This window comes from Arachis duranensis, chromosome 6 (assembly GCF_000817695.3).
Source record: "Arachis duranensis cultivar V14167 chromosome 6, aradu.V14167.gnm2.J7QH, whole genome shotgun sequence".
Taxonomy (NCBI): Eukaryota; Viridiplantae; Streptophyta; class Magnoliopsida; order Fabales; family Fabaceae; genus Arachis; species Arachis duranensis.
In genome coordinates this window covers 1,476,689-1,488,657 of record NC_029777.3, presented here as the reverse complement: position 1 = coordinate 1,488,657, position 11,969 = coordinate 1,476,689, and the positions used below count along the sequence as shown (strand labels likewise).

General features: G+C 36.1%; 2 protein-coding genes across 3 annotated transcripts; one reads left to right on the top strand and one right to left on the bottom strand.

Annotated features, from left to right (window-relative positions):
- Positions 1 to 3,739: 3,739 nt before the first annotated feature.
- LOC107491871 (uncharacterized) lies at positions 3,740 to 5,293 on the top strand. The gene is given in 3 exon segments (XM_016112783.3): positions 3,740 to 4,055; positions 4,144 to 4,737; positions 4,740 to 5,293. Coding segments are annotated over 3 exon segments (963 nt in total). The 5' UTR covers positions 3,740 to 3,965; the 3' UTR covers positions 5,019 to 5,293.
- Positions 5,294 to 5,526: 233 nt separating this feature from the next.
- On the bottom strand, positions 5,527 to 8,434 carry LOC107491870 (uncharacterized). Of its 2 annotated transcripts, XM_016112782.3 has the most exons (6): positions 8,317 to 8,434; positions 8,071 to 8,223; positions 7,507 to 7,962; positions 6,952 to 7,185; positions 6,625 to 6,716; positions 5,527 to 6,463 (listed from the first exon to the last, which is right to left on the bottom strand). In XM_016112782.3, the coding sequence occupies exons 2-6, from the start codon at positions 8,164 to 8,166 to the stop codon at positions 5,836 to 5,838; spliced, it is 1,506 nt and encodes a 501-aa protein (XP_015968268.1). In that variant the 5' UTR covers positions 8,167 to 8,223; positions 8,317 to 8,434; the 3' UTR covers positions 5,527 to 5,835. The 2 variants fall into 2 exon arrangements, with proteins under 2 accessions (XP_015968268.1, XP_015968267.1); XM_016112781.3 differs by having other exon boundaries at positions 7,507 to 8,223.
- Positions 8,435 to 11,969: the final 3,535 nt, after the last annotated feature.

Here is an 11,969-nt window from a genome sequence, read left to right as displayed (position 1 = left end):
TAAGAGAAGAGTGATAAAAAACTTTTTATTTGAGAAATATCATTTTTTTAACTTCTCCATAAGTACTAAAATAACTTTTTAGAAAGTTATAATTTGATTTTGAAAATTGTAGCAGACATTAATACTATATTTTTTTATAAGTTAAAAGTAAAAAAGTAACTTATGAACCTATCTAAACGGACTTTAAGAAGCTATTTAGGAGCTTATAGAGAAGTTAGAAAATTAGTCATTGATCTGTCGGATTGAGGAATACTGTAGAAAATAAAAAAATTATTTCTCTCATAATATTACTACTTTTTATCACATTTCTATAAAATAAATACTTGTAAAATAAAAAATCTAAATATAAAATAATTTATTTATAAACTACTTTCATGGCAAGCTTTCGGAAGTACAGAAGAATTCACTAGAGTTTAACTCGAAGGTATTTGGTAACATTTTTGTTAAGAAATGTGAATTAGAGCAGCAAATTAATTATTTACAAAAGCATTTGGAAGTGGTGGATAGTATTTATTTGCGTCAGCAAGAGCAACAATTGCTTGATGATTATAATAATACTCTAGTGCAAGAAGAGCTCCTATGGTTCCAAAAATCCAAAGAGTCGTGGGTAAGGTTCGGGGATAGGAATACAAGATTCTTTCATATTCAAACTCTTACAAGAGGTTCTGAGTCAAGAAGCAGAGTCTTTCTATAAAAGCTTATTCTGTCATTTGGATGATATTGATTTGGGTTGCCTTGATGATGTGCCTCTTCCTTCTCTGAATGAGGAAGCTTGCAATAATCTTACGGCACCAGTTACTATGTAGGAAATCAGAACAGCTGTTTTTCATATGAACTCTTTTAAAGCTCCGGGTCCTGATGAGTTTCAAGCTTTCTTCTTCAAAGAATATTGGGAGATCATTGGTCTTGATGTTTGGAAGATGGTTAAGCAGGCATTCTCCGGTGTTACTATTGATCCGAGAATGTTGGAGACTTTACTGGTTCTTATTCCAAAGGTTGAATCACCGGTATCTATGAAAGATTTCAGGCCGATTAGTCTCTGCAATGTAGTTTACAAGATCATCATGAAGGTCCTTGTTAATAGGCTTCGTCCTCATCTTGCAGAGATTGTTGGCCCGCTTCAAGGAGGATTTATTCTGGGACGAGAAACTCCTGACAATATCATTATTGCTCAAGAAGTCCTCCACTTTATGAAAAAGACTAAATAAAAGAAAGGCACACTGGCCTTTAAGATTGATATAGAGAAAACTTATAACAGAGTTGACTGGAGGTTTTTAGCTCATACCCTTAAGAGTTTTGGTTTTCCTATTCCTACACTTAATTTGATTATGAGTTGTGTGTCTGCTTCTTCCTTATCTATTCTTTGGAATGGGAATCGTCTGAATGACTTTACTCCTAGCCGAGGCCTTAGACAAGGAGACCCTATGTCACCCTATCTTTTTTGTATTGTGTATGGAGCGATTGGCATGCTTTATTAGTCATCAGATTGATTTGGGCTTGTGGGAGCCGGTTGCTATTTCTAGAGGGGGACCAAGAATATCCCACTTAATGTTTGCGGATGACTTGCTTCTATTTTGTAAAGTTACAAAGAGACAAGTGCAAAATGTGATGTTGGTTTTAGAGACTTTTTGCAAAGTATCTGGAATGAAGATTAATGTGGAGAAGTCTAAAGCGCTTTGTTCTAAGAATGTCTCTACAACAAGGAAAGATGTTTTCAATGGGGTATCCTCTATCAGATTTGTACAGGACTTGGGTAAGTATCTTGGAGTTACCCTTAGCCATTCTAGGGTGATTCATTCATCTTTCAATGGTGTCCTGGATAAGATTCGGAGTAGGCTAGCAAGCTGAAAAGGGAGTTTACTCAATCGGACTGGTAGACTCTACTTGGTTAATTCTGTTGCCGCTGCTATTCCCACGTACCAGATGCAAGTCTCTATTTTTCTCAAAGGAATCATTAGTAAATTGGAGTCTATGATGAGGAATTTTCTTTGGAAAGGACAAGTTGATGGAAGAGGATTAAATCTTGTTAGTTGGAAGGTATTGGTTACTCTAAAAAAATATGGAGGTTTGGGATTAGAGATCCTTATTGTGTAAATATTGCTCTTTTTGGGAAGCTAGTTTGGACTTTTTTCCAGCAGCCAAACAAGCTATGGGTCCAATTGTTGGATGCCAAATACCGATTATCTCTATATGACTGTTTTAGTTATCCTAAGAATAATGACTCTCCTATTTGGAGGTATCTTTGCAAGGCTTGGGAAGTGTTGAAGGATGGGTTTGCATGGTGTATTGGAAATTTGAACCAGAATTTTTGGTTTTCTAACTGGAGGAGAGAAGGACGGTTATCTAATGAGATGAATTATGTTCACATTTCTGATTCGAATCTCCGGATACAGGATATTTGGTCGGTTGGTAGGTGGCATTTGGATACTCTTTATTCTTCTTTATCTCAAAATCTAAAAGGTAATATTTTCTCTTACAATCCAAATGAGCAAGCAGGTCCGGAAGTAGGTTGGTATTAGAGTGGGTCTGCTGCCAAAGTTTATGACTCACACAATGGTTACTTGTGGTTGTGTAAGCAGCTGTTTGGTTGGGAGGAGCGGGATAATTGGCTTTGACTTTGGCGTCAGCTTGTTCCGAAAAAGCATAAGTTTTTGGCTTGGTTGTGTCTTAAGGAGGCTCTTCCTACTGCAAGTTTTCGCTTTAGAAGAGGGATGTTGTCATCGGATAGGTGTCCAAGATGTCTTTCTAGCCAGGAATCGGTTTTACATTGTATTCGGGATTGTCTAAAAGCTCAGCTTGTCTGGCATAGGTTGGATATTTCTTGTCATCCTTTGAATTTGAAGAGCTGGTTCTTGTATCATAGCAGAGAGCATCCGTTCAAGTTTTTTCCGGGACTTTGGTAGATATGGCGAGTAAGGAATAATGACATCTTTAATCCCTATGAAACTTGGCCTTCAGAAAAAAGTGATTTGTCTGGCATTAACTTCAGAAAAGGAGTTTAGGAATATTTTTGAATTACAACGTATGTCTATTTCCTCTACTCTAAATAGGTTTTGGAATTCCCTATCCATTGGTACTTTTAAGATTAATTGTGATGCTAGTTATTTTAGTTCGGGTGATAGTGTTGATTTTGCTGGTGTTATTAGATATTGTAATGGGAGTTGGCAAATGAGGTGTTTGGGAATGATTGAGAGCAATAATATTCTTCAAGGAGAATTGTTTGCTATTTGGAGAGGATATCTCTTAGATTGGGATGTGGGTTTTATTTGTGAGACGGATTGTGTGGAAACATTTAATTTTGTTACTCAAGATGGTTTTTGGTTTATTAATCTATTGGTGCTCAAAATAAGAGATATCATACGTTGAAATTGGCGTGTTGACTTTCGTTTAATTATGAAAGATGCAAACACAGTGGCAGATACTATGGCAAAGATGGCGATGAAATTACAACTTTCACATATAGAGCTTCTTTCACCTTGAGAGAAGTTTAAGAATAGTTTTAAACGGGTTTAAACAGTTTCTTGTTTTGTTTATTTTATTTTTCTTTATTTAATTTATTCCAGTAAAAAAAAGTGGGTCTAAATGTGGATATTGAACTTTTGTCAATACGCAAACGAAACACTGATGGGCTTAGTGGTTGGGCAAGGTCACTGAAAGGCCATGTGATTATGTGAATACACTTTGTAATTTGTATCATGAGGCACTTTGTAGTTTGTACTATAGGCTTTAATCTCGAATTTCCAGTTAATCAGATTGATTTACGGATTGAGTTCCGTAGTGAGCCTTGGAAGTTGGAAGTTGGAAGTTGGAAGTGGGAATGACCATGAATTGCTATTTGATAGTCCCTATGCAGCGTGGTTAAGAGAAAAGAGAGAAGAGAAGCGAAGCGAAGCGAAGAGAAGAGAGAGACGAGTACAGCTGTACAGATAAGAGAGAATAAAAGCAGAGCAGCTGAGACTCGAAGAATGAAGAATGAAAAGTCCCCAATGTACCGCAGAGGCCGTGGTTGGTCTCCCAGTACGCCATTGCCATCCAATCCTTCCCAACCGGCAAGGGTAATGCAAATTCTGTTCGTTTCTAATTTCTATTGGAATCGAATCCAATTGGAAGCAGATTAATTATGTTCTGTTGGTAATTGATTAGGTTGCTGCATGTGGCGCCAGCGAGCAGGAGGGAAGAAAAACATGCTCTTCAGTGGATGATGATAAGAATATGAAGATGCCTCAGCCTCACTCACATGATCCTTTCGATATTTGCCCCCGCCCCTCTCCTGCAGCAACTGTTGTTTTGAAACCATCACTGCTGGTAACTAACCGAGAAAGACGCAAACAAGGAGGAGGTCCTTCTCCTCCTCAAGTGGTAAGGCCCGGCATGATCCTTTTGAAGTCCTATATCTCACTGTCCGATCAGGTGAGTATAGTCAAGATATGCAGGGAGTTAGGGATGGGCTCTGGAGGGTTCTACCAGCCTGGCTATGGAGATGTGGATGGGGAAGGGACTAAGCTCCATTTAAAAATGATGTGCCTCGGCAGACACTGGGACCCACTCTCCAGTCAGTACACAGACTACCGCCCTTCCGATGGAGATAAACCTCCCCAAATTCCCCCCGACTTCCATCGCTTGGTTCGTGACGCAATCGCCCAAGCCCAAGCCCAGACACTTCCTCCCATCACACCCGACATTTGCATTGTGAATTTTTACTCCCAAAGCGGCCGCCTCGGTCTTCACCAGGTAGGTGGCAGGACAAGGATGAAAGCCAAGAGAGTCTCCGACAAGGCCTGCCAGTGGTATCCTTCTCAATTGGAGACTCTGCAGACTTTCTGTATGGCGACAGCAGGGACGTGGACAAGGCACAAAAGCTTGAGCTCCATTCAGGGGATGTTTTAATTTTTGGTGGCAAGTCTAGAAATGTATTTCATGGCGTCTCTGCTATTCATCAAAATACTGCCCCCAACCCCTTGCTTCAACAAACTAATCTACGCCCCGGTCGATTGAATCTTACTTTTAGACAGTTTTAGCATTACATACATGTGCCTGTCCCTACGAGTTACCAAACAAGAAGTACTTGCTATATGTCAATGTATATCGAATGGGTGGAAATGCGGTTCTAACGCGGTGTTACATGCTAAACTAATATAAACTAACTACTCTTCTAGTTTCTCATCATCCAAAGGTGGTCTATTTATTTCCCGTTTTAATTCTGTATTCTCTATCTACTATCGTACTTGTGTTACTTCCGTTATTTTCCTTTCTCAAAAGAAGCTAAGCTAATATCCCGCAGTTGAGAGATTGAAACCGATTCAAGGAAAGGATTATGTGCACAGAAGATATTCTAGTATATTCTCTTTTCAGTTCCAACTACACACTGTAAGACAATGAAAAGTATGTAAAGGCAACTGCGATATTTAATCACTTTTTAGTTTTATTTGAAGTAACCTTCTCTCTTTAAAGCAAAGGTGGCTTGGTAGACCTTACTTTTCGAAAAGAGAGTATTTGACTCACCTTAATGTTGGCTGTCAAACTTCACTAGCACAAGAACAAAACGAGTTCCTTTAAGGCTGCGTTTGTTTACAGAGACAGATTGTTTACAGGATCGTGTTTGGGAGAAAATGTGTCCAGACACTGAATTCTTTGTCCATCAGTGTCTTATCCTGTCCTTTGTGTCTTGTCTTGTCCTGTTCTGGAAAACAAAAGCAGCCTAATAGACTTTTTTTGTACTCTCATTAATAGGCAATTCAGTCACTTATTAGTTTAGCAACATATATCACATTATAATTTAACATATAATAAATAGCACTACACTGCACTATTGTAAAACATTTTCATGCACAGCAATCATGCTCGGTTCTCCAAAGCCAGTGCAGCAGAGTCAACATGTACAAGCAAACAAGAATAAACTTTCTGTTTCAACCTGTCAACAGTCTCCACCAACGCATCGCTCTCTGAGCTTAAACTGCTTCTAAGTTTGTCCAGCCATTCGTTTGCATGCTTAAGATGGGATAATGTGAGAGCTATATGGTTGGCCAACTCCATCTGCTTCCCTGTAATATACTTGCTCTCCTTGCCCTTCGCCTGGGGATCGGTGGCCATAGAGAACCCGGCGTCCAATGTCTTTTCCAAGTACTTCAGAAACCATGATCTTGTTTCATTCAACAACACCTCTCTCAGATCATTTATCTCTTTCATGCTATCCCCTTTGGCCCATTCTTGTTTCTCACTAGCTGTTAATTCGATTAAGGGTTTTGAAGACTTTGATGTGCTTTTACCATATGCTAAATCTGTCTTTTTTCCAGGTTTGTCGTCCTTTTCTGCAGGAGGTGGATTTTTATACAGCTGAAGTGATTTATCTTTCGACTTAGTTGTGCCGTTCGGCTGGTCCACGAGCTGCTGGAGAGCAAAGAACTTGTTCATTATGATGTGGGGGTTCTCTGCTGCTGCAGAAGAGCAGATATTGGCAAAAGTACTGAAAAGGAAAGAATGAGGTAAGAACTAAAATTTAGAAAACTGCAAATGGAGTTGTTGAGCTCACTTTTTTTCCAAAGCAACTGATGAGAATGTGTTGATTCCATGAATGATAAACCATTAATTCGACTAAGGGGAATATTGGATACAAATTTCACATACCTTAGACACTTGATTAACGTTGCTGCTGCAGATGCTTCTTTTTGAGCTTCCACTACAACCTGAGAGGCCAGGTGTTTCCTTCTAAGAATTCCCTTAACAAATGAAGTTAAGGTGGAAAAGCGGGGAAGTTAGGTTTGTATATGATTGCTAAGAAAAGAACCATGTTAATCTTATAAACAAAGGTTTTCAGATAGCATTGCTTTATAAAGAGGATAGAGATCTTTAATTTAGGGACATGGGGTGACATATCAATAACACTCAAATATAGCAAAGTCGTAAGTGGTTATAGAGAATAAGATATACTGAAAGTGAGGGAAAGTAATGCACCTTTCCAGGCCTAAACAGTTTGGCTGGCAAAGAGGACCATGGAATAGCCTCAATGTTATTAGTTTTATGTTTATTTCTGGGAAAAAGATTCGTGTTCATATTTTCCTGTTTAATAAAATTGCATCTGGTAGAAGTGCGCTTGGAAGGTGCTGTAGCATTCTCCTGAGTGTTAGATTCAGCAACATCATGCCTTGGTGAAAGTTCTTCAAGTTGAGTTGGAGTCCTTGACAGTAACTGCAATGTTAAAACCAATGATTCTCACTATATTGTCTTCTTTAGCAAAGAATGCCAACATTAAACTGATTTTTTGTGTTATTGCAACAGAATGTAATCTGCAAAAGCAATAATTTTCCACTTCATGAATTTTACCAAAATATGGCAGTGCAACATGATTTCTTTCAATGAATATCTTTCTTTGGGGTGTGCTGCATTACTTTATTAAATTATTGATAAAGAAATTTCTTGCTTAACCGTTCCATAGCTACATGGAAGAGGTTGAGTTCTGCACCCCACATGATTGAGCCATCAAAAATAGAAATCCTGTGCAAATCATACCTGACCTTTAGTCTCTTGTTGCTTTCCTTTTGCGGATCCAACCTTCTTACCATCTGTACTAGTCTCTAAATAATTTCCTTTGCTTTCGACATTATTATTGTTATTGTTATCTGGGACATTCACCTTTGAGTTTGGATTTAGTACCCCCTGCATGTACCTGGATGCAACACCAGCTTTTTCCTCTTTAATTATTATCTTGTGCTTTGAACTTGGATTCTCTTTGGCATCTAAGTCCAGGGATTTGGGGGCATTAACTCTAATGTTATCAGGATGCGCTGGACGCTCTGACACTTCTAACATCTGCATCAAATCCTTGGGTTTGCCTTCGAAACTGTGCCGGCCTGGAACTGGTCTAACCCCGACAAGAATGGGGACCGGAGTACCGGCTTCAATTCTATCCACATAAAAGAATTGTCCAAGCTGCAACTGATTGTTCAAGATAAGCTCATTGTCGTCCTTTGAGAGAGAAACGTAGGTAGAATGAGAAGAGTCAGATACTTTTATGAAGAAACCTTGGTTTGGCCACAATTCCGAGCCTGATAAGGCAGGGACAATGCTGATCACCTGCAGAAGGAAGGAGCGGTGTTCGCCGCCAACTTTTACGTTGGAATTCATACTTTGGAGAAGTTTGAGAAGTACTCCCGGTATGAGGGATGCCATTCTTCTTCCCCTTTCTTCTAATTCTTGGCCTGACTAATTTGATGAAAGTAGACAAATCTGATTGATTCATTATAGTTTGTGTTAAAAAATATGAGAACTAAGCAACAATATGAATTGCTTGGAACTAAAATAAGAAAAGCATTGTATTACCTGGGAGCGTGAGTGAGAGTAGGAGGAGAATAAAAGTAAAAGGGAGAATGCAACCTAAGAGGAAAATGGGTGCAGAGTGCAGAGATAACAAGCTAGTTGGTTGGCTTCCAAAACAGAATGGAATGTCCTGTCTCTCAAGTCTCAAGTGCCTTACCTTAACCAACAATGTCCAAAGCTTTGCATGTCAGTCACGTAACCATCAAATTCTCTTGGCTTCAAAGGGAAGGGACTTATTATTATCATCATTATCATCAAAAGAAAGAAAGAAAGAAAACTATTTTGGTGGCCGGTGGGGATCAATACGGTCATGTTTCGTTTTTAAGTTAGAGGAAATGTAACCATTAAGTTTAGGTAAGGATATTCTCATGTCAATTTCTTGCGAATAATCATTTGAAGCCGTCATCACCATTCTCCACAGTTGATGGAAGATCGAAATTCAAAATTCGTCGTTTCCTCCTTGCAGATATTTCTTTTCCTAGCTGCATCTTGTAGTTGGAAATTCTTTTCTAAAAATATTTGTTTATTTTATTTTTTTTTATCAAAAGCTACATCTATCTTTATTTATTTGAAAATACCCAGAAAATTAATTATCTATTGTAATCTACAAAAGAGTGTAGTTTGTGCAAAATTATACACTCCACACCATGCTTAAAAAGGAGAGAATAGCTTGTGTGCTCATAAAATATACATGTACATTTTATTTAATAAAATAGTGCCACTTTTCATATTTATATTTATTATATAATAAAGCACAAAAGCTAGCCGATACAAAAGAAAAAGATAATAATAATAATAATAATAACACACTCAAACTAGCATCTTTTTGTTAAATCGAAAAAGCAAAATATATTTTCTGTTCTTAATATTGTTGAAATTCATTAAAATTATCTTTGATATTTAATTCGATTAACTTTTAATTTCAACGTTTGAAATAATTCTAGTTTTATTTTTATTATTAATTTTGTAGCCAACAATTTGTAAAGTTAATTTTTTTAATAAAAAATATTAAGGACTATCAAAATTTATTATTTTTGGTTATCACTTAGTCATAAACTTAATTCTTTTAATATAGTTCTTTTGTCTATTAATTTAATATATTTTATCTTATATTTTTAAGTATTAATAGTTAATTAACGACCAAAAACAATAAAAAGTCTGTTAGCTCTTTTAACATTCTTCTTTTCTTCGGCCCCAATTCCAATTCTAAATCTATTCCCAACCCAACTCCACCCTAATAGTTGCCACCATCCTTCACTATCGCCATCATCCCCAAGCCCAACCGTCACCACCCCTTCACACATCACCACCCTCCCCTGCAGCTCTCACCATCCCCTATCCTTTAAATCATCATTATTAATGACGATGATGACAATCAAGATTAGGGTGATGTTAGAGGGTTGGAGTAAAGAGTTGGAGGTGATGTCCGGGTTAGCATGAAGGGTTAGAAGGTGATATTGATATTGAATTAAGGGTTGGAGAGTGAGGGCGAAGGTTGAAATTAAAGTTAAGATTAAGAAGTGAAGGTAGAAACAAGTGATACGATTAAGGACAAAAATAAAAAGAAGAAAAAATAGACAAAAGTACAAACAGATTTTTATACGGTGGATAGGTATATATTTCAATTTTTTAATGAGTTATTTGTATACATAAATATGAAATTTTGTTGTTATTTCTAACTTTTTGTTGTTTGAGTAATTTTTTTTGACTATAGTAGAGACCAAGTGGCATATTATTGTATAATGTGACCGTTTTGGATGACACAGTAAAAAATAAAATTATTAAATTTGTTAAAATAAAATTATTCTCATTGTCATTCTTCTATTTTCAGCCTCATCCTTACCTTTTTGTCGTCGCTGCTACCAGCACAGCATCATTCTCGAACAAACACCCAACATCATGGCATCAACACCACATTTCACGGCTACTATCTTAAAATTCAACCCCAACTCTTCCACTGTCATTCCAGCCATGTCACCCTCCCAAATCCTCAACCTCTCATTGTCAGGAATGAAAATAGAAGAGTGACAGTAAGAATAATTTTATTTTCTATTGTGTCATCCAAAACGGCCACATAAATAATAACGTGCCATCTGGTCTTCACCACCGCTGGAAAATTACTCAGACAATGAAAGGTTAGAAATGTCAACGTTGTTTCATATTGGTGTGTACAAATCATAGTTATCAAAATCGAACCAATGATCAAACCGGTTAGGTTATTAATTCATTGGTTCAACCGATAAATTACTGATTCAACTGGTAAAATCGATCTCATGTAAATAAAAAATATAAAATAGTCAAAAACCTAAAATTAAAATTTAAAAATATATATTTTTACTAACATTTTAAAAACAATTAAATCTTGAATTATATAAATAACTAATACAAAGATAAATATAAAATTAGTCTGTACTACTCTAATAGTATTTTAATTAGACACAATAAGAATAACAATTTATAAATTATATTTAAAGAATAATTTCAAAGTCTGAATATCTTTATATAATTAAATAATTGTATAAATTTATTTTTTTCAGAATAAATAATTTTTATTTTAAAATAAATTAATTTTTATTTTAATTAAAAAATAATTAATTTAAAAAGTATTAAGTATTTCCGTGTATATATATATTAGTTAGGATATTATATAAAATAAAATATATAATATAAAAAACATGAATGATACTAAAAACAAATAAATTAGTCCATGGTTGTCAACTTAGTCTTCATGTGAAAAGAACCAAGTTTAACTCCTCTATATGAAAATCTGTGTGTACTTTTGTTTATTTTTTCTTAAAAGAAAAACAACTTGACTCTCATTTAATAGTAAAAATATTAACAATAAAGAAAAAAAATATTTTTAAGTTTAAACATTGAGGATAAAGTTAAATACTAAAGATAATTTTAAAAAAATTTAAAACGTTAAAAGACCAAAAACATACTTAAAAAAAAATATATCCTCTCAATGTAAAAGTTATACCTAATAATTAAAAATAAATTTCACATATGAATTAAATGCATTAGCAAATTAATTAGAATGCAAATATCTTACTCACGGAGAGGGACGGGTATTTACGTATCCATAGCCGTCCTGAACACCCACACATTGTCCCATTTCCCGTCCCATTACTCACGGGTATCTTAAGTTTTGCCCCATACCCAAACCCGCGGGTATATACCTGTCCTGTACCCGTCCCGCCGAAACCTAATTGATTTATAGTTTTTCTCCTTAGAAAAATCTATAATATGACGATAAACTTAACGGAACTAAACATGATTAAATACTTTGAAACATAATTAAGTTAAAAAATAATCCTAAATTGTTCACAACAATACATATTATATAAAAATAATCAAGTCTTACACTAATAATACATACATATATACGGGGCAGGACTGGGTGGGTAATAGGATGGGGCGGTCATTACCCATACCCGTTCTATACCCAAACAAAAATAACCAGATCTTACTTAAACTCACTCCATACCCAATCAACCGTTGAAAATACCTACCCCGTTCGGGGCAGGGCGGACAGGTTGGCTCGGGCCGGTCCAAATTGACATCCCTACAAATTAGTCACACTCAAAGGGTAGGTCAAAAGATAATCAGATTTAAGCATCTGCAAATAAATATAAATGTACGAGAGTTATGAAAAT